This window comes from Lissotriton vulgaris, unplaced genomic scaffold, assembly GCF_964263255.1.
Source record: "Lissotriton vulgaris unplaced genomic scaffold, aLisVul1.2 SCAFFOLD_1804, whole genome shotgun sequence".
Classification (NCBI taxonomy): Eukaryota; Metazoa; Chordata; class Amphibia; order Caudata; family Salamandridae; genus Lissotriton; species Lissotriton vulgaris.
The window spans coordinates 274446-296989 of record NW_028244125.1 but is presented as its reverse complement, the minus strand read 5'-3'; the positions used below and the strand labels follow the sequence as shown (position 1 = coordinate 296989).

The window sequence follows — 22544 nt, the reverse complement described above, 5'->3', positions numbered from 1 at the left end:
CACCTTTGTCCTCATAATCCCCCCTCTCTTCTTCTACTCTCCCCTTTCCTTATACTCACCCTCTCCCATTATACTCCCTGTTACCTCATACTCTCCCCTTCCTCATATTTCCCCCTCTTGTCATATTCCTCCCTCTCTCCTCATACCCCTTTACTCCTCATACTCCCCCATACTCCTTCCTCTCTATACATAGTACTCCCTCTGTCCTCATACACCCCTCTCTCGTTATACTCCTCTTTTTTCCACATTCTCCCCCATCTCTTCTCATACTCTCCCCTTATATATATATATTTTTTTAGTGTATCTTATATAGCGCACGGCTACCCCAACGGGGTGTCCCGGCGCTTGCATTGGGAACCCGTCCTGGCTTTTCCCTGTGAGATAACCCGTACTGGGCATCCCCAAGGTGAAAGCCAGGCATCCCGCCGCGGGGGGCCGTAGTGGAGATTAAGCAAGCTATTGCCCAGAGTTGTAGAGTGTGAACCCGTGATTCGAGTGGGCACCGAAGTGAGAATTATCGAGTCCGTGGACACTTGGGCTCAGACCCTGCCGCGTCGGCAATTGAACCCTGGTCCCGGGTCTGACCTCAGCTTCCGGGTATGCCTCCTCTAACCATTGAGCCACACTTCTCTACACACCCCTATCTCCTTATACTCCTCTTTTCTCCTCATGCTCACTCCTCTTTACACATACTACCCCCTCTCTCTTCATACTCCTCCTCCCTCGCCTCATACTACCCCCACTCTTCTCACACTTCCGCTTTCTCTCCTTATACTTCTTCCTCTCTACTGATACTCCCTTATCTCTCCTCATACTCCCTGCTCTTTTCATACTTTCCCCTCTCTCATGTTACTCTCTCCTCTCCCCTCTCTCCTCATACTCCCCCTTCTCCTCATATTCCCCTCTCTCCTCATACACCCCCTCTTTCCTTATATTTCTCTTTTCTCCTCATTATCCTCCCTCTCTCCCCATACTGTCTGCTCTCTCCTCATACACACTCCTCTTTGCTTCTACTCCCTCTTTGTCCTCATACTCGCCCCTCTTTCCACATACTCCTCTCTCTCTCCTCACACTCTTCTTCTCTCTCCTTATATTCCCATTCTTTCCTGATATTCCCCCTGTCTCCTCATTCACCCTCTTTCTCCTCATACTCACCCCTGTCCTCATGCTCCCCCCTCTTTCCTGCTACTCCACATTCTCTCCTCATTTTTTCCCCGTCTCCTCATACTCCGTCCTTTCATCATACTCCCCCCCCTCTCTTCTGATACTCCACCCTCTTTCCTCATACACATCCCTATCTCCTTATATACACAGGTGTCTCCTTATACTCCCCTCTATTTCCTCATTCTCACCACTCTCTCTTCATATTGTTCTCCCTTTCCTCATACTCCTCGTCTCTCCTCATACACTGAAGCACTTATAAGTTCAGTCAGGCACTCTCCTTACAGAAGTGTAATCATTTAGTCAGTACTCAAGTATTGATGCAGTGAAGTAGGCCTTAGCAGATGAACTGCTTGAATCCCTTATCCAGTATATATGAATTTGTGTATCCATGTGCACTCTTGTGTTTCACATCTTCAATTCTCCATTCCGTATCCTTATACTTCCATCAAACACTCTGTGACTGTTCTTGCACTATTATAGTGACCCATTTAGCAGTCTGTGATAATTTTTTCAGTGCACTAAAACTCAAGCACTTATAAATTTAGTCAGGTACTCTCCTTACAAAACTGTAATCATTTAGTCAGTACTCAAGTACTGATGCAGTGCAGTAGGCCTTAGGCCATGGACTGTTTCAAACCCCTATCCAGTATAAATGTATTCTTCTATTAACCTGTACATTTGTGCTTTATATCTTCAATTCTCCACTCTGTATGCTTATACTTCCATCAAACACTCTGTGACTGTTCTTGTAGTACTATAGTGACCAATTTAGCAGTCTGCGGTAATCCATTCACTGCACTAACACTGAAGCACTTATAAATTCAGTCAGTCAATCTCCTTACAGAACTGTAATTATTTAGTCAGTACCCAAGTACTGATTCATTGAAGTAGGCCTTAGGCCATGGACTGTTTCAAACCCCTACACACTATGCATGCAGTCTTCGATGCACCTGCAAACTTGTATTTTACACCTTCAGTTCCGCTGTTATAGTATGTGTTTCCCCTTGTACTGTTCTAGTGATACATTTAGTAGCATATACTAATCCATTCGCTGCTGAAAAGTTGAACTACTGATAAATTCATTAAGGTATTCTTCTTCCAGATGCAGTTCTTGAAAGATTTATGCAGTGTGTATGCACTTCTGTTATCAGTTACACAGTTGTTTTTTATACTTAGTCATTTTACAATGTATTTATTTAGTAATAGAATAGTATATTTCATATATTTATTTTTATAATGTTATATATATGTTTTATAACAGATTCTATTTATCAACATGCCTTCAAAAAGTGAAAAGAGGAAACAACATAATAAAGCTTATTATTTAAAGAGAAGTCATCCACAAGATTTACCTGAACAACAATGTGTGAACAAAAAGAAAAAAAGTCCTGGTAAGAGAACGAAGATTTTTTGAAGAACTTATCAAACACTAGGAGTAGTGTGGACAATGTCAAAAATACAAATAGTGTATCTGCAACTAAAAAGAAAAGCAAGAAAAAAGAGACAAACGATGGGAAATCATCTTGTAAAAAACACTGTATAGTAAAAGGAGGAAGAATCAATTTCAGGAAATTAGATTGTTTTATAATAGAGTTGTGTCGAATTTGATCAAGGAAGTGAAGAAATGTAATAGAAAAACAGCATTTTATAAGAAGAAGAAACGTATGGAAAATATAGTTGAGAAAGCTTACGATTGAAAAAGAAGTTGTTTATTTTAGTAATCAATAGAATTCGATCACTAGATAAGCCAATTCATTTAATGAAGGCCAAAAGTATGTGGAGAAGAGTAATTAACAGAAGTGATTTTTTTCTGAGGTTTTTTTGGGTGAATGGAAACATAGTTCAAGTTCTGAGCCTTTTTTTAATGAAGAGAGTTATCTTCAGAGTAATGATTTGTTGCATGCAGTTGACACTAGTGGTCGTGCTTATGAGGTTAGAAATGGATGTCCTATTGAGAAAGAGAAAATTGTTCCTAGAAATACAGAAGAGGTGTTAGCTGATGAAGTTTTAGGGAGATGTCCTAAAACTCCAGTGTACACTTGGAAATGCAGTAGTATTTGTAGTGTACGGCAGGAATCTATTGATTGTATACGCAATTTCTTACGTAACTATACTAAGAAAAGTTTTAAACAAAAGATTAAGATGTTCCAAGGACTAGACCCTTGCAGAGTGAGAGAAAATACTGGTTTGCAAGGTCATTCTCTGGCTGGTCTTTCTAAAAAAGTATGTTGAAGTGTTTTTCACCATTTCAGGATGTTAGCAGTAAATCATACTCAAATGAGGAAATTAGTCAGAAGATTGTATTATGCAAAGAGTCCTGCACTAATGTTAAAAAAGTTGAACAGTGCTCTTTTGAGTGGATCTGTATCAAATGTAATGAATGTTTGTGAAGAAATTCAAGTTAGTTACTTTGGTCCTGAGGAAGAAAGTGCAGAAATTGATACATTAATAGAAGGAAATGTGGAAGAGAATGTACAACATTGTAGTACAGAAAATTTTGAGCAAGAAATTACGAAGTTTAAGGTGATTTCAGGTAAAAGGCTAAATTATTCTTGTATTTGTTGTCGACGAACTGATTATAAAAATCAGACCAGGACTGTTGATTTGTATTTAAAAAGTGAAAATGAAAATATTAATGAGTGGAAGGAATTTGCAACTTATATGTTGGTAGTGAATTGTTTTGATTTGGGTTCTGATCAGCGTATTTGTAAATATTGTTATAACAAATTAGACGAGAACAAAATGCCTGCTAGAGCTGTGCATAATAATCTTGAGTTGGTAAATATTCCTTCTGTACTGATGGATTTAAATACCTATGAGTCTATTCTTATTCAAAGTGTTCATCCATTTCAGGCTATTGTTCGTCTGGATCCTAAAACAGGGAAATTGCCTCCTTCAGATTTACAGAGAGGATTAAAGGGAAGAGTTGTATATTTGCCTCTAGTTTAAGAGAAAAACATTGAAACAATTGGTGTAGAAAATGTAGAAGATGAACCTTTAGTTATTCTTGTTAATGGCGTACCTACTAAGAGTAAGAAAATCTGTCAAGAATTAGTGGATGTTAGGAAAGTGAAAAAGGCAACGTTGGATCTGGTAAAAAATAATCAATACTATAAAAATGTGTATGTGGGAGAAGAAGAAATAACTGTAGAAGATAGTGATTCATCATCTGGACAAATTGAAAAAGTGGATGTGTCCAGAACTGAAAATTTTTCGAACATTATAGTGTTCATCCACTTCATTCCAAAGAAGTGATCGGGAATACTAGAGAGTTATTCCAAATGAAAGAAGCAAAGGGAAGTACCATTAGTGTATGGGAAAAAAAGCTTGGAAGCTCGTTGTTTCCCTCAGTTGTTTCCAACAGGAAAAGGAGGACGATATGATGACCGACCTGTGCAGACTCCTGCATCTGAATAACAACATCAAGATTGTATGCATAAGATCCAAGATTTCGACACTGTATTCCGTGTTTGTTTCATCTTTTGTTTGAGAGTGACTTGTCTGGACTTTCTTATGCAATGAACCATATATTGAAAACAGGTGTGCATCTGCAAAATGTTTCGGCAAAGGAATTTATGGATAAAGTACAGCAGAAAGATAATGTTTTGGAATCTCAGCTAATTAATCTCATGGCATGTCAGCGTGGTACTAATGAGTACTGGTACCGTCGTCATGGAGAACTTAAATGTATGCTAAGGAACTTAGGAACTCCTATATGGTTCCTTACTCAAAGCTGTGCTGAATATGCTTGGGATTATTTGCTTCAATTTCGTTGAGAGGCAAATCCAAATATAGTCAATATTGAATACACCTGGAGAATTGTGCTCTTTGGATCCAGTTAATGTATGCAGGTATTTCAATCATAGATTTGAAGCTATGATGTCTTTTATCACCAATGAAAAAAAATCCTCCTCTTGTAGAGGTTCTGGATTTCTTTTGGAGAAAGGCGTATCAAGCGAGAGGTGCTCCTCACATACATATGCTAATATGGATCAAAGATGCTCCCAAATTTGGAACAGACCCAGATGATACTGTGTTGTCTTTTATTGAAGAAAATGCTCCATGTGATATACCCAAAAGTACAGAAGATAAGGACTTAAGACAACAAGTCTTACGATTCTAAAGCCATCATTGTGGGAAATACTGTCGTCGAAAGTACAAATCTAAGGACAAATTCTACACCAAATGTTGTTTTGGATTTCCACGTCCTGTAATATCGAAAGGAAGAGTGAACAGTTTTATGTCATCTTTGCGACATACTATCACAAGAAAGTCTCCAAAAAATACCTACAACTTAAGAAGAAATGAAGAGTCAAAATACATAAATGAATACAACCCAGTCATTTTGTCCATGTGGAATGCTAACATGGATATTCGGGGGCGTGGCTACGCAACATGGCCGACAGGACGTGAGCTCCTGCAGCTCCCGGCCAGCCTAGCCCAAAAATCCTGGTAAAGACGTGATCCTGTGCCCGATTGCCGAAGAAACTGCGGGACCAGAGGTCGGAAGCCCGGGGACACGCTCTGGTGCCGACGTTGGCGAGATCCGATTGCAGGAGGTGGCGCAAGAGGCGTGATTTGCGGGAGCCGGCGCCCTGACTATGGGAGGCCGAGGCTGCGGCCTAATATCTGGGCCGCTGCCGGGTGACGTCGGAGACAGCCGCTACCCCTTGGAACACGGCAAATACTGATATCTGTGCTCCCGGGCCCGGGAGCCGGGAGACTTAGTGCCAGATATTTCCCCCTCTAGGCTCGGACTTCGGAGGAGTGGCAGCGAGGCTTGGGAGAGGTGCAGGAAAGGTGCGGTGGTGCCCCGGAGTGAGAGAGGCGGTGCGGAGGCCTGTACAGCCATCGAGGGCCGACGTGCCTGACATTGCCCCCAAGGATTCGTGAGGGGCCAGGAACCGCAGGTGAGGAGATCGCTGAGGCTGCAAGGAGGGAGCTGGAGGGAGCGGGGGCCCCCGCTGCAGCAGAGGGCCCCTCACGGCACCAAGCACGCATCGCAGTTGGGTGCAGTGCTTACCTACCCCGCTGGCTGTTGAGGTGAGGCGAGGCGTGTCTCGTGGCGGACTAGAACCCACCGTGGTGAACCTGTGAACCCGGGGGGGGCATAGGAGAACTGGCACGTCGGACCCTGCGGGTAGGAGACTTGGGCTGCGTGGGGGTCCCCTTTGAGTCTCGCTGCCTGCCAATACCCTTGCCCTGGACGGGGGTGCGAAGGGGCCTGCCCTGGGGATAGCATCCTTGACCTGGAGCGGCTGATTGGGACCTGGTGTGTGGAGCTGCGGGCGTGGACTCTAGATTATGGGCCCCCTCACAGGTGGATTGGTGGCAGAACAACTGAGCTAGGTGCAGGACGTAGATCGTGGGTGGCCTGTCTGCCAGTGGCCCCGCCCCTGTGTGTTGAAGCCTGTGGGTACGGGTGGCTGGCCGGGCCGGGCGCTGTTCGAGGCCCACTCTTGATATCCTGCTAACTCTTGGGAGCTGCGGGACCCATCCACGGAGAGCACCTGAGGGAGGAGAGTTGGGGATCTCCTTGTGGGGGCACCGCCCAGTGGATCACCGGTGAGCACGCCCTCGCCTCGGGGGTGCAGGGCCTGGCCTGGAGGGGGACGTTGCAATTGGCTCCTCTGCTTGGTTTGGACCTCGTGCGGGGGACCTGAGAGCCTGGGGAGATTTCAGTATGTCAGGGACGACGCCCGCAAGGGAAGGTGGCGAGTCTGGCCTAGTACACTGTGGGATCCTGTGCTCCTCCTACCTGCTCTGTGAGAATCACTTGAGACTTCCTGGGGGACCCTGATTGAGAGGGGCACTTGGCGGGGCCTTGCTGGGCACTGATGATGCTGAAGGACAGGATGCCCCGAGCCTCACAGCCCAATACCAATACCCAGTACACCACGCCGCGTCTTTCTTCACAGTGTATCACCCGCCAGACCGGCTAGGGAGACGAGGGACAAGTGTCTGGCGGCTCCTCAAAGCCCTTCAGGGTGTAACTCCTGAAGGCCATACAAAGATCTCACACCGCCCTTGAACGGCAGATTGAGACAGTGTCCATCGATGTTAATCTGCTGAGAGCAGACCTTCGCAAGGTCACAGATAGAGTTACAGAGGCTGAGGGGAACATAGTTCAATTACAAGAGGAGGTGACCTCACTTAAGCAGACGGCGACGCGGCTCTCGGCTGCCACGGGGCAGCTAGAGAGAAGGGCGGAGGATGCCGAAGGACGGGCGGAGATGGGGAATGTGGAACGATTTTTGGAGTAGTGGATCCGCACCACGCTATGCCCGGCAGGACTTTCGGAGGTCTTTGTGATCGAACGCGCCCATAGAGCGCTGATTCCGCCGCCGCGGCCTGGGGCCCAGCCGCGAGCATTCATCGCGAAAATTCTGAACTACCGCGACAGGGATTGTTTCCTAAGGGCAGCCAGGGAAATGGCGGACCTCACGTTTGAGAACTCTAGGGTCTCTGTCTATCCGGACTATACACGGCAGGTCCAGGAACAGCGCGAATCCTTTTTGGTGGTTAAGCAGAAGCTACGGGAAATAGGTCTCCAGTACATGTTATTGTACCCCACAAAACTTAAGGTCCTCTCCCAGGGCAAGGCCCATTTTTTCGAAAGACCAGAGGAAGTGTGGGAGTGGCTTGAATTCAGGGGAGATGCACTCTCCCCTGAGGAGAGGGGTCGCTTAAGGGCAACGTGGGGGACGCGGCCTGCGAGGAAGCGACTATCTGGACGGCGGCGATCCGCTGGTGCCTCTGAGGATGCTGATCAACGCAGAGTCACGGTGGGAGATGATGGGGCCCTCCACATGGAATCCTCGGGGGCTGGGGACTTGCTGGTAGCGGATACGGACGGGCAACGGGATGCTGTGTTGGTACCGGACACTCTGCCTCCGCGGCTGGATGAACTGCCGCCCACAGTGGACACCATACCGGAGACAATGGATGATGCGGCCGATGCAGCGGAGGTCCGAACCTGAGGGACATATCCTTGGATGTTAGTTGGTCCATTGAGTTGGGTCTCCCTTTTTCCCTCCCCTCTTTGATTTTCCTTTTCAGGGTCTTCAGTGTTCTGCTTGACGTGAACTGATGGTGTGTGGGGGGGGGGGGTGGGGCTATGGGGGGGTGAGAGTGCATGAGCGGCAAGCCCTTTATAGTTGTATAATCGGAAGGGCGCAGAGTATATTCAGGGGGCTGGCTGCGCCGAGGGTTGCGTGGGGGGGGAGAGGGGGGTTTGTCCCTCAGTACTGTTGGGGTGATTGCTTGGGTTTTTGGGATGGGGTTGCTGTGTACGTCCTGGCACCAGCGGGGGAAGGGCATTTCAGCAAGTTCAGTTCTTGCAGGAATATTGCTTTTGGGAGGGGGGACGGGGGGCTGTTGGGGAGGTTTGTTGGGGGGGTTGGTTATAGGCATCAGTTGTATTACAGTGCGGGCACAAAATGGGACACTTACAAGATGTGCTGATGGGGCCCTGGTGGGGGCCGGCAACAGATCATGGGTTATAAGATTTTAACGTGGAACGTGAGAGAGCTGGGTATGTGCGCTAAGCGACATAGAGTTCTTTCATTCCTCCGTAGGCACGGCGTCTCCATTGCATGCCTCCAGGAGACACATTTAGTTGATGAAGGTGCCCGTAAATTGGGGAGGAAATGGCGAGGCCAACTGTTTCACTCTTCCTTCTCCTCATATGCTACAGGGGTACTTATCTGGGTGGCTACCGGAATCCCCTTTGCCATTCAATACATGGAGGCTGATATTCAGGGCAGGTACTTGCTTTTGAGGGCAAAGCTGGATGGGAGGGACCTCACGCTTTTGAATTCCCATGCCCCTAACGTGGATGACCCTGGGTTCTTCCTAACGCTTCAGAAGGTTCTGTCCCGGATCTGGAGGCCCTTCTGCTCTGGGTGGGGTATTTTAACTGCGTCCTAGACCCTGTACTGGATCGTTACCCCCCCGCGCAGGCACGAAACCGCGCATGGCAAAACAGCTAGGCGAGGTCATGGGGAATCTAGGGGTGGTGGATATATGGCGCCAGCGACATCTGACCTTGCAGCTCTACACATGTTTTTCCCCCACTCATAACACACATAGCAGGCTGGACAGGATTTTAGTCGCCAATGTTGATGCTTCCATGTCACTGGCGATCACACATCAGGCTCTCTTTCTGTCTGACCACGCCCCTGTGATGTGTGTGCTGCAGTGGGGGGGGCGATCTGCTAGCCTTCGAACCTGGCGGATGCCGGGGGATCTGTTACAGGACCCGATAGCAAGGGACTCGGTCCAGATTGCTGTTACCGGCGCCCTAGAGTTGAACTGGCGGGAGGGATCTGTTACTTACGCCACCAAGTGGGATGCCCTGAAGGCGGTAGTAAGAGGAGAGTGTATGGGCCTCACTTATGGGGTCAGGAGACAACTCCTACGGGAGCTGCATGACGCTGAGGGTAACTTATTGCAACAGCAAACAGTGCCGGGTCCGGGCAAGATGCAACAGGAGGTGGAAAGGGCAGCCCGAGCCTGTGTACATGACATTCTGAACAGGCTCAATAAATACTCTTTGGGGCAATTTAGACAGCGGCTTCATAGGGAGGGTGACAAGGCGGGCCGGATGCTGGCCTGGATTTTGCAGCGAGAATTTGCACCGGAGACAATAGTGGCGCTGCGAGACGTGACGGGGCACATGGTGCACTCTGAAGAGGCTACACTCCGAGTCCTCCAGTCCCATATACAAACGGTGTATGCAGCCGACCCTGCTGTTACTGAACATCCATACATGCCGTATTTGCAGGAATTACAATTGCAGTCCCTGTCTAGGGAAGCAGTAGAGGACTTGGATGCGGCATTGACAGTGGGGGAGGTACGGGTCGCTATGGCTGGTCTCCTGAGAGCCAAGGCTCCGGGGAGTGATGGTTTCCCACCGGAGTTTTATCAAGCGTACGCTGATACGGTTGCCCCTAGCCTGTTGCAGGTGTATGTTGAGGCATTTGAGACCGGTGGTCTACCGCCTACCATGAACGAGATATGCATGATTTTGAAGCCAGGGGGCGACAAATGTGACCCGGCAGCGTATAGGCCCATTACTGTGATCAATACCGGCGTTAAGATTTTGACAAAATTGTTGGCGGCCCGACTAGCACCGCACATGACACATTTGATCCACTCGGATCAATGTGGTTTTATTCCGGGACGTAACACCGCCATGAACTTGTGGCGGTTGACCCATATTCTGCATGAAGTGGGCGATCGGCACAGTTGAATCGGGGTACCTCCTGGGGGTCCTCCGAGTGGTGGGCATGGGCCCCAATTTCTGCCGTTGGGTCCGACTGTATGAATGCTCGTATCGCTTATCATCTGCAAGTCTATACTCCAAATCTAGAAGAATCATTTGGGTGAGTCTAGGTCTTGCTGCAACACGAAATCGAGTACTTAAATCTGTACAAGAAATTGAATATTTAGCTTAAAAAGAGCCAGAAAGTACAGATATTGTGAAAACAAATATGTTGGATACATATTATCCAAATAGAAGTCATCATCTTGAGAACATTTGCCTCTATGAAGTGCTGCAAAACTATATTTTTAAACCAAATATTACAGAAAACATCAATAATGGTATATATGGCGTGATTGGTTCTGAAGGATGTTTGGTGAAACAAAGAAAGGGACTTTTGATTAATCACCATAAACTGAGTTGCGAAACTCCTGACAAAAGGGAATTTTACTATTTAGCTCTTTTGCAACTTTTCAAGCCGTGGCGTTCAGAATTGGAATTACTTGGAGATTTTGAGAGCTATGAATATTCGTTCAACGCAAGTAAAGATACTATTGAATGTCCTGTTTTTGCTAATTATGTGAAAATGTTGAACAATGAAATTGAGCAAAAAGCTACAATTGCAGCTGAGATTGCTAGAGACAGTTCTCAAGACAGTCAAACTTCTGCTCCGTTGAGTCAGGATCCACTAGGAGAACCAATTGTTCAAAATTAAGCAGGAACTGCTATGGAAGAGGTGGAAACAGCAATGTATCAAGCTCAAGAAGATGTAACAAACTTAGGAAACTTGGAAGAACAACTAAATGTTGAGCAGAAACAAACATATGAGCAAGTAAGAGAACAGATTGACCATGGATTACTACATGAAAAGAAGGAGTGCTCTTGCTCATCCTTTCAACCTATCCGAATGTACGTGAGTGGACAAGCTGGAACAGGAAAAAGTTTTTTAATTAAAGTAATTACAACTTATCTCCAGAAAACAACTCGCATTTGTCTTGTGTTGTCACTGCTCCAACTGGGTTGGCAGCACACAATATTAAAGGAATTACTTTACATCGTTTATTAATGCTACCAGTAGAGCATGAAAACAAATTGGAATATCACAAGCTGTCTGGAGAAGCTTGTTGTGAAGTTTCAAGAGTCTTGAAGAAAATGAAACTTCTCAATATTGACGAGGTAAGCATGGTATCAAACTTAATGTTTGCTTTTGTGCATTTAAGAATGCAGCAAATTCTTACAGCAGAGTATGACGTATTATTTGGAGGAAAACACGTCATAGTTTTTGGAGATCTACTACAACTTACTCCTGTAAAAGGACAACCAGTGTTTAAAACACTGGCACATGAAGATACCAGAAAGTTTTTGGGGAGCATTGTAAATGTTAACATTTGGTCATATTTTGAGTTTAAGGAACTTATTACAAATATGCGTCAGGCAAATGATGCTGATTATGAACCTATTCTTCAAGATATAAGATTTGGAAAAGTGACTGAACATGGCAAACAAGCTTTACAGGGACAATTACTTTCCAATTTGTTTCCAAATGAAAATATTGTTCCTGAGAAAATATATATGAGAATTGCTTAATGCCAACACTGTGTGAATGTTCTATTTTGAATGAAGACATTTTAAAGTTGGAAAATGAAGAAATTATAAAATAGGAAGCTATTGATAAAATACAACATGATGGAATCACTATTATTTTGACCAAAAAGTTGAAGAGAAAATTGGATTCTTTAAAGAAATTGATAAGTAAAATTGCTGCTTTAGAAAAGAATTTATATGCATGTGTAAACTGTAGGGTAATTTTACGACGTAATTTGAATGTGGAAAAAGGTTCAGTAAATGGAGCAATGGGTAAAATTGTTGATTTCGTTAATTATGTAAATAGAGATGGTATTGAATTTTTGAAAATTAAATTTTATGAGATTGAAGAAGTACAACAATTTAGTTGTTGTGCAGCTCGGACAGTGTTGAAGAGATTGTTGGTTATCAGTTTGAAAATAGTTCTGGTGTCAACTGCTATGCTAATGTAGTTGTTAATGTTGTTTTTTTTCTTGAAAGTTTGCAACAGCAAATTGTTGAAAATCAGGAAGAAAGATTCTGTTTGTTGTTGTATTCTGTTTATGAGAAATGTAGTAGTGATAAAAGTAAAATACAAAGGGGGTCATTAGGATGACGGGCGGACTTAGTCTGTCCGGCATCCTATCGGATTACAGGACTGCCCGTCATAAGGGCGGGAGTCCTGTGCGGGGTATTAGGATGCGCCTGCCACAGTGGCGGGCGCATCCTGCATTTTTAACATTGTGGCGGGCGATGCTCTCAGCACCTCCTGCCACAATGCTAAAAATGCATGTAATGCATTTGCATACACAAAGCGGCAGGCACCGTGCGGTGCCTGCCGCATTGTGTATGCAAATGCAGGGGGTACCACAGGTACCCCCCATGTGCTCCCCCTACCTTGCCTTCACCATGGGGCCCGCAGGGGGTCCTCAAAGTAAAGACCACCTGCCTTCCGTGGCAGCAGAAAGGCATCTGCCAAAGCCCATACTAATATGGATGGCGGTGTCTATCAGACACCGCCACCATATTAAACCTTTTCCGCCCCGGTCGCAAGGCGACCGGGCGGAAAAGCGGCGGACGGTGTTTCCGTCCGCTGCGGTCCCCTCCTCCATAGTAATATGGCGGGGGAAATGGGTGGCGGGCGGGTGGTGGGCAGGCAACAATGTCTGGTGAATCCGCCAGACATCCTAATGGGTCCCTAAGTGTTTCTGATACTCAAAATGTTTTGGACATATGTTCTACTCAATTTATGCAGAATATTCATCAGGATTGTCGGGAATTTCTAATGTATATGCTTGTTGTATTGGAAGATGAAGGTATAGATATTGAAAACCTTTTTGGGCTTTCTTATAAATGGCAACATGACTGTGAAAATTGTTTGTTTACATGTAGCACTAACATAGACACTGAAAGATTTATGTATTTGACTTTACCAGACTGTGAATCAGTGTCTTTTAACAATCTAGTTAGAGGAGCAAGTCAAAACATGGAGTGTAGCCAATTTAAATCAGAAATGTCATCAACATTATTTATACAAAGATATGGACAGTATGTAATTGTAATGCTCCAACGTTGTAGAGCTGATGGAAGAAAATTGGAAACTTTAATTTAAAATTTTGTTGCTACTCAACTATCAATATCAGGAAAAACTTTTGTAGCTGTAGCAATTATTTTTCATGATTGTCCTTCTACAACATCTGGACATTACACTGTTTATTTAATATGTCTGAAAGGTTGGATACATTGTAATGATAGTCAATTGGTTTTAAACAACGTTTGCCTAAAGAGTTGCCAAATTCTTACCTAATATTTTTAAAGCCAAAATTTTATGAACAAAATTTGGCCTTTCAGGATTACTGCTGTTAGTGTTGTAGAGTACTTTGTAAGTGAGGATGAGGAGCTTGAAGGTGATCCTCTTGTCGACGTGGAGCCAGGTGGTGGGTGATGTGGCTGCGGCAGGGGGCATTGATGATCAGTCGGGCGGAGGTGTTTTGGATTCGTTGTAGTCGTTGTAGGTGTTTGTCCGAGTTGAGATTTAGAGAGCCGATCCTATTGCAGTTGGCGACGGTTTTCGGTGGTATGTCACTCCTTGGTGAGGAGAAGATGAGTTGGGTGTCTTCGTCTTAGCAGATAATGTTGAGGTTGTGATGGCGGGCCACTTGTGTGAGGGTGGCCATGTAGATGTTGAATAGTGTCAGGTTGAGGGATGAGCCCTGGGGGACGCCGCAAATCATGTCAGTGGTTTTGGATCACAAGGGTGGGAGGCGTATGCTGAGGATTACTATTGAAGAACTTCCAAACTAAGAATTTGACATATGCTATTTGGCCATGAGGAAAAGTATGTAAAACCATTAAGAACTATTTGTTGTATATTTTGTCAGAATATATTTGTAAGTAACTTTATTTGCAGTGTATGAAAATTAATTATAGTGTTTTGTTATTTTAAGATTGTTTGAGATATCTCATACATATGCAAGAAATTGCTCTTAGAAAAAACATTTAACATATGTTTTATTTCTATTTTTTAGATTGTCGTTGAGAATGTTGATTGTTTTTTTAAGATAATCTTATTGATTGTCTTTTTTTTGCCCGCTGTTATGTGATGAGAAATTCAATATATATTCTGAGAACAGCAAAAAAGGCAAATGAAATGCTTTGCAAATTATTTTGTGTTGTAAAATATATATTGTAACTGTATTTCTTCCACAGATGCTAATTTTATAATATATAATTTTTTGTATTATTTATTATGTTTAAGGTAAGTATAATAACTATTTAAAATGGTTGATGGGATGTGCTTCTACAGAGCTGAAGTAGCAAGAGATGGATGGAGTACATATCTGTGCAAAGATGGTTTGGATCTTTTAAAGACATTTGAAAAAACTAACATATATACTGTGTGTACCAGTATTTCTTGCATTTTACTACAACACATTTACTAGTTTGGAACAGGTAAGGTGAATAGACATATTGTACTTTTTTAGTACTTCATAACAGTCTGAGTCTTTTCCTATAGTGATAAGGAGTGACTGGTTTGAAAATGTAAGAACATTTAAAAACAGAACATTCATATAAATAATTATATTTATATAACCTTATAAAGTGGTAGAGAATGGTATTTGTTTAATATTTTTTTAAGGGCAAAATAGTTGATTAAGCTAGTTTTGTGTTATGTATTAGGAAAACTGATAAAATGAAGTGTTTATGTTTTTGTACAAGGACCTACAACATAAGAAATTGATTATGGAAAAACAACAGAACAGTATGGAAGACGGTTTGGAAATTAGCAACAGTCTCATAGAAGAGCTGTCCTTGCAGAACTGTAATCATTCAGCCAGTACCCAAGTAATCATGAAGTAAACCAGGCCGTAGGGCATGCACTGTTTCAAACCCCTACAGACTAAGCATTCAGTCTTCCATACACCTGCAAACTTGTCTTTTATACCTTCAATTTCCAACTCTGTATCCTTACACTTCCAGCAAACACGCTGTCATTGCTGATTCAGTATTGTACTGAGACATTCAGCAGAATGTCCTTATCTATGCACTGTGCTAAAACTGAAGCTGTTATAAATTCAGTCAGACACTTTTGTTGCAGAACTATAATCATCCATTCAGTACCTAAGTATTCATGCATTAAAATAGGCTTTAGGCCATAGACTGCTTCAAACCCTATAGACTATGCATGCAGTCTTCCATGCACCTGCAAACTTGTCTGTTATACCTTCAATTCTCCAGTCTGTATCCTTACACTTCCAGCAAACACTCTGTGATTGCTGAATCAGTATTGTACTGAGCTATTCAGCCGAAAGTCCTTATCTATGCACTGTGCTAAAAATAAAGCTCTTATAAATTCAGTCGTGCACTCTCCTTGCAGAACTGTAATCATCCAGTCAGTACCCAAGTAATTATGGAGCAAAGTAGGCCTTAGGCCATGGACTGCTTTAAACCCCTATAGACCATGCTTGCAGTCTTCTTCTATGCAGCTGCAAACTTGCCTTTTATACCGTCAATTCCCCAGTCTGTATCGTTACACTTTCACCAAACACTCTGTCATTGTTGAATCAGTATTGTATTGAGCCATTCAGCAGAATGTCCTTATCTATGCACTGTGCTAAAAATGAAGCTCTCATAAATTCAGTCAGGCACTCTCCTTGCAGAACTGTAATCATCCAGTCAGTACCCAAGTAATCATGGAGAAAAGTAGGCCTTAGGCCATGGACTGTTTTACACCCCTATAAACTATGCTTGCAGTCTTCTATGCACCTGCAAACCTCTCTTTTATACCTTCAATTCTCCAGTCTGTATCGTTACTCTTTCACCAAACACTCTCACACTACTGTTTTGGTATTGTAGTGAGCCATTCAGCAGTATGTGCTTATCTATGTACTGTGGTAAAACTGAAGCTGTTATAAATTCAGTCAGGCACTTTCCTTGCAGAACTATAATCATCCACTCACTACCTAAGTACTCATGCATTAAAATAGGCCTCTGGGGGCCCTCTGCTCAGAATTCTGTGTCAATCCTTATGCCTGCTGCAAGCAAGTGCAGGGTTTTGACGCAGCACGAGCCCAAAAGTTACAATGTGAAATCTTGTAGATTTCACTCTGTCAATTTTAGGAGGTGTTCCTGCGCCGGAACGCCCCCCCTCCCACCCCCCTCCGTGTAGGAATGTCTCTTTCTGGTACAGGAATTTACAATGTGAAGCACCTCCCAGATGCATCACATTGTAAATACCACACACCATGACGCATCTTTTGCACCACCATTACGTCAGAAAATTGATGCAAGGGCGGTGTAAAAGAGGCACAAGGAGGTTTTAAATCTGCCCCTAACACAAATTCACTCAGGCAGTTTCACCAGCAGTACAAAGGGAAGCATAGACTTGTAACATATTCATGCACATATGTTACATTCAAGTGCTTCGGAAATACTACAGTATACTATAAGAAAACACCTTATAGATTTATGCTGTAGCACTTCCTTATAGTTCTGCACTTTCACTTTCGCCATACACTACAAATGTATTCATTCATTCATGTATGCACTACACATTCATTCAAAGTTTTACACATTATCATAGAAATATTGCTCTTTCTTTGACCAGTGAAGGTAGTTCTGAAAAGAACTGTTTTTTGAAGTTTTGTATTTTGGGGGGATTTTTTTAAACAAGTTTTGTTTTTAAACCAAACAAATTAAACTGCAACCCAAAAAGTGTCCAACAGGAACAAAATATTCAAAGAAAAAAATTAATGGCGTGAACAACGGTGCTCCCGTTTCCTGCGTTTAATGAGGTCTATCGATTGTTCACAGCAACATAATTAATTGCAAAATTTACAATGAATTTTCAGGTCTGCAAAATCGGGATCAATGTTCGAATGCGGACTGCTTGCCGGAGGTGGTGGTGCAGTCGATGTGCTCGCAACAGCAGGTGGACGGTTGTCCTGCAACCTTTGTGTTGCAACTCTTGCATAGTTGTTAGGGTGCAGAGTTTTAACATGGCGCATCATGCTCGCTGTCCCAAACAAGTATTTCTTTGTGGGGTCGCCCCTGGAGAGAGTTGTCTCGCAGATCTTACAGGTCACTTTTGGTGCACTGACCTTCTTTTCACCCTCTGGGAAGGTAAAACATTTCAAGATGAGAGCTTCTTTTCTTTTCTTCTGAGGCCGCTCAGGAATAGATTCTTCCTCAGAAGAGTGGTTGGAAGAGGACTCCACAGGTGCAGCCATGGTGAACTTTCCTTATAAATTGACAAGCTCCACAGAAGAGATGCTTCTCCTGAAAAAGTCCAAGTTGAATGATTAAAATGGGAAGAGTCTTTCAACAGGTGGAATAGGAAGTGTTATGAACCAATCAAATCTGTTCTTTTAAAGTCATATGGCTTTGCCTGCGCTTACGGTGCTCTTACGCTGCAAGTACGTACGACGTACCACCGTGATTTGCGTAATTGCTTTTAAAAGTAATATATGCTTATTAAAAGTTAAAAATAACTATTTTTATGATTATCTCAGATAATGTCTTCCCTTAGTACGTACATTAAATACATAAATATCTGTTTTTGAACAATTAAAAACTTTCACGCCTTACGCGTACGGGGTGCCGTACGTGACGTCACACAGAATCGTTGACGCGACGCGTAACGTCAAAGCGTATTTGTAACGTATGTGCAGGTACGCGCAGAGTACGATTAGCCGTACAAAATATGGTGCGATCACTGTACCCGTATGGTACGATTATCAAAAAATAAAAAAATGAAAAAGGAATTATTAAGAATTTTATTTCGATATATATAAAAAAACATAAAAAAATCTTTTTTCATTTAGTTTTGTTATTATTTTACATTAAGAATATGAAATATAACTTAAAAAATAAAATAAATAAAAATATTTATAATACAAATGCAGGAAATTAGTATAAAAAGAAAGAAATATAATAATTAATACATTTAAAAATTATCATTTACAAAATCTTTGAAATTAACTGAAAAAACCATAGGTTTTACACACGTTATAGTTAGGAATTAGCATTTAAAAAACCTTTGAAATTCACAGGAAAAAACCATAGGTTTCCCACATGTTATAGTTAGCTGGACATTTCACTCATACAAAACCATTGAAATTCCTCCGTTATAGTTAGTTCAGCTAACTATAACTTGCGCGCCCGCAAATGCACAGCTGATGACGTCACATATTACATCACTCATGACATCACTGATGACATCTCAAATGACATCAATGATGACATCAACCTTGTGAAAGAGTGGCAGACCTCCTCTCACCCTAATATAACCTTTGATACACACATTCAAAAATAGAAACTAAAGTTTTCAAAAAAATGGAGATACCAATACCAGTTACAATAACGTATTCCGTAATTCCAACACCTACATACACATCCACACATTCACCAAAAGTTATATATAGTCACTCATATATGTACTCACTCATCATATGTACTCCTACACTTATACATCCTGTTCCACACAAATATTCATCCATTGAGTTACTCACACACATACTCACACATGCAAATAAACTATCAAACATCCATTTACTTGCATATAAAGCTATACACACACCACCACACTTACTTCTACAGAAACGTACACATACTTACTCTCTTAAACAATCACTTATAGAAACATATACTTGTTTAAACAGGATCTCTTCCAATCTCTCACTCTCACCTATACTCACTTATATACATCAATACTCACATATACTAGTTTAAAACATATGTAGTTACTCATAAAGATACTATTGAGACAGTCATTCACTCACTAACACGCCCATACACACACTCATCCACCCATACAGTCCTGCACACATGCTGTCTTCATACAGACACCATAATTGTTACTTTATTCAAACCAACAAATCATAGTCAAAAATTAAAGACTAAGGGCCAGATGTAGGTAGCTAAATACCAGTCGGTAACGGACGAAAATCAGTGATTTTCCCGTTAGCGACCGGTATTTAGCCCTTTCCAATGTAGGAAGCTCTAAATAAGGATTCGATAATTTACTGATTCGTTATTTTAAGGAATCGGTAAAATACTGATTCCTTATTTTAAGGAATCGGTACATTACCGAATCCTTAAAACCTATGTAGGTAGCACTCAAGTGAGTGCCTGTTTGCTTTAAGGATTCGTTATTTACCACCAACTACAAGTTTGTGGCAAATACTTAATACTTTTAAAAAATCAGTTATTTGCTTTTTTAAAAGTGCCATGTGGCAGACTTACATGCACGATTCAAGGGTGCAACAGGGTGTCAATGTGACACCCTGCCACCCTTGAATATGCTCCCGCTATTACTGATTCGGTATTTATCGAATCGGTAATAGTAAATGGCTTCCCATTCATTTCTATTGGAAGGTATTCCTCATTACAGAATCGGTATTACCGATTCGGTAATATGGAATATTACCGAATCGGTAAATGTTACCGATTTATTACCTACATCACATTTACCGATTCTTAAATACCGAATCGGTGAAATTCGGTATGTAAGATTCGGTAAATTGTGATCACCTATATCTAGCCCCATGTTTCAAAATAAACCAAATGGGTGTCATCTTAGAATCAGTGGTGGTTGCTGACCCACAAAAATGGTGAGTCAACATAGATAAAATTAAACAAGATACTAATAAACATTTACATTTTAAAATGAAAAAAAGCATTTCACTTACCTTTTTAGCATGCAGCATGTCCTCGGTGTTCTTCAGCCGGCTCCAGACTCCAACAGCCATCTCCCGACTCCTCCCTTACGAGGTCCCGCAGCTCATTATCCAATCCAGACACAGCCCTCATGCTGCATGCGAAAAGTGACTGGATTGGCTGGTGCAGGCTTCTTCAACACTCCGAAGAGCAGTGAAGGCCTAGGCCTGGTCTCCAACCCGGCTGTCCATGACAGCCGGGTTGGAGAGGTTAAATTGCGCATGTTTTTTGGCAGTAATATTGTAGCCGGCCAAACCGGCCTGACTAATTCACAAAAAAAGGACCACTCGTCACTGCTGTCAATCAGCAGCAATGATGCACTGGCCCCGCCCTGCCCTCTCAGTTCGACCAAAAGCCGGAAAACTGAATGGTGATCTTTACCATTTTATTTTTCCAGCTTTCTGCAGCTGTCTGGGAAGGTGGGGCGGTGTTCCGACCCTCCCATAGAGGGACTGCCACTCCATAGAATGTTTATATTACTATGAAACCAAGTCAATAATTTGGCAGAAAATGTTTTACTTCTATATATTTATTTTCCATTTATATATAATATATCATCTAAATCAACCTGGCATAAACATTATTAACAAAGTTTAAGTATACAAAGTGTCAGTTGAGCGCCATCTTATAATATTCATGTATGCTTCTAAGTCATTACATAATCCATCAATGTATAATTGCTTACAATACAAACAGAATTATACCAACCATAAAAAATACTATGTGCAATTACACAAGTAATTATTTAGTGAAAAATATCCTAATTATTGCACTGTTAATTGACCAAAATCACCTGTTTGGAATAGCCTCTGCAATGTCTTATTTATCGATATCCCTTTCCAATTATTGCACCACCCTATCGAGTTACCACATTAGCCCCAGAGGGCAATGTAATCCATGACCTTCATTATTAACATCTCAAACAAAACAAATAAAGTATATGTTCTCATGTTTGTAGTGAGTGACATCATATTTCAACCCTATTCATCCATCCTCAATATGCAGAGTCTTATTCACTCCAGGCATCTATTGTACAGCTTACAAGCAAGTAGGCTTAAAATAGGTATGTGTGTAGTTCTTAATCAATATTGAGACCATACAGTTCCTTACTGTCCATATCCAAAAGCAATCTATTTTCTAATTGTCTCAAATTCCATTCTCTATCACTTTATCTTACATTTTTGGGTGCCTGTGCTAAAACACAATATCCTAGCTTGGAATCCTCTGCGTTACAGAATCTACTAAAATGCCTTGTACCTGGGTAGCTAAAATCTCAATTTTTAATCGCTCTCGAATGTTGTAAGATTCTTTTATGTATAGGCAATGTCATGCTGCCAATATATGTCTTTCACAGGGGCATGGTACTTGATAGAGCACATGTATGCTTCTGCAGGTCAAACTACCCTTAACCTTGATGTTTTTGTTAACTAATATTCTTGCTGCAGTGATATTAACTCCATGCTCAAATGCTTTACATTGATTGCATTTCATAGACCTTTCCCTCGGGGAAATCCATGCCATCTCCCGCTCACTCCTTTTTATATAATTTGTCATTAAGTGATCTTGCATTGAGTGAGTGTCTCTATAGCAAATAAGAGGTCTCCTAGGAATATTATGACCAATTACTGGGTCCCTTCTAATAAGATGCCAATGTTTGTTAGGGGCAGCCATCACTCTCACATGTTTCGGCTATAAGTGGTGATAAACCTGAGTCCCTTCTTCCTTTCTTTCCTCCTTGAAGCAGTAAAAAATACTGCTTCCTTTCTGTACTGCCTTGCTCTTTTGGAAGCTGTATTCATAATATTTTCACAGTACCCTCTTGCCCTGAATCTAGTTATCATTTGCCTTTCTATTTCACTATATTCTTCATTTGCACTGAGAACCTTTCTAGCTCTGTAGAATTCCATGAAGGGTATACTGTTAACAAGTGGTGCCTGGTGGAAGACATGAGCATGTAACATACTGTTGCGTACTGAGAGTTTTCTTTACAGTGTTGTCACCAATTTCTTTGTTAATACATCAAGGAATTCCAGCTGTCTCTGAATTATCTTACTTGTGTAAGCCAAATTCAATAATTTTTGTTTATTTGCTCCGCAATGATGACTGGCTCTACCTTACATCCTCCCCACGTGACAAATAAGTCATCTATGAAGTGTACCCTTAGCATATTGTGATATGTGTATTTTTCCATTGTGTCACCTCCAATTACAATATTACAGAACGGCTGTATTTATAGTTAGGGTCACCAGAGATTTAAAAAAATGTATTTTTGCCCCTTAATAACTTTACACACATTTGGCAAATGTCCACAAAACGTAGCAGACCTGTTTCATTT

General features: G+C 42.3%; 1 protein-coding gene across 4 annotated transcripts in view; it reads left to right on the top strand.

Annotated features, from left to right (window-relative positions):
• Positions 1 to 22544, top strand: part of LOC147668144 (fucolectin-like) — a 205182-nt gene that overhangs the window by 28257 nt on the left and 154381 nt on the right. For 2 of the 4 annotated variants that reach the window (XM_086948750.1, XM_086948752.1), the window contains exon 3: positions 2426 to 2555. The exons of the other annotated variants lie outside the window; for them this stretch is intronic. In XM_086948750.1, the coding sequence (XP_086804876.1) occupies positions 2441 to 2555 (115 nt within the window). In that variant the 5' untranslated portion in view covers positions 2426 to 2440. The remainder of the gene's footprint in view (positions 1 to 2425; positions 2556 to 22544) is intronic. 4 annotated transcript variants of the gene reach the window in all.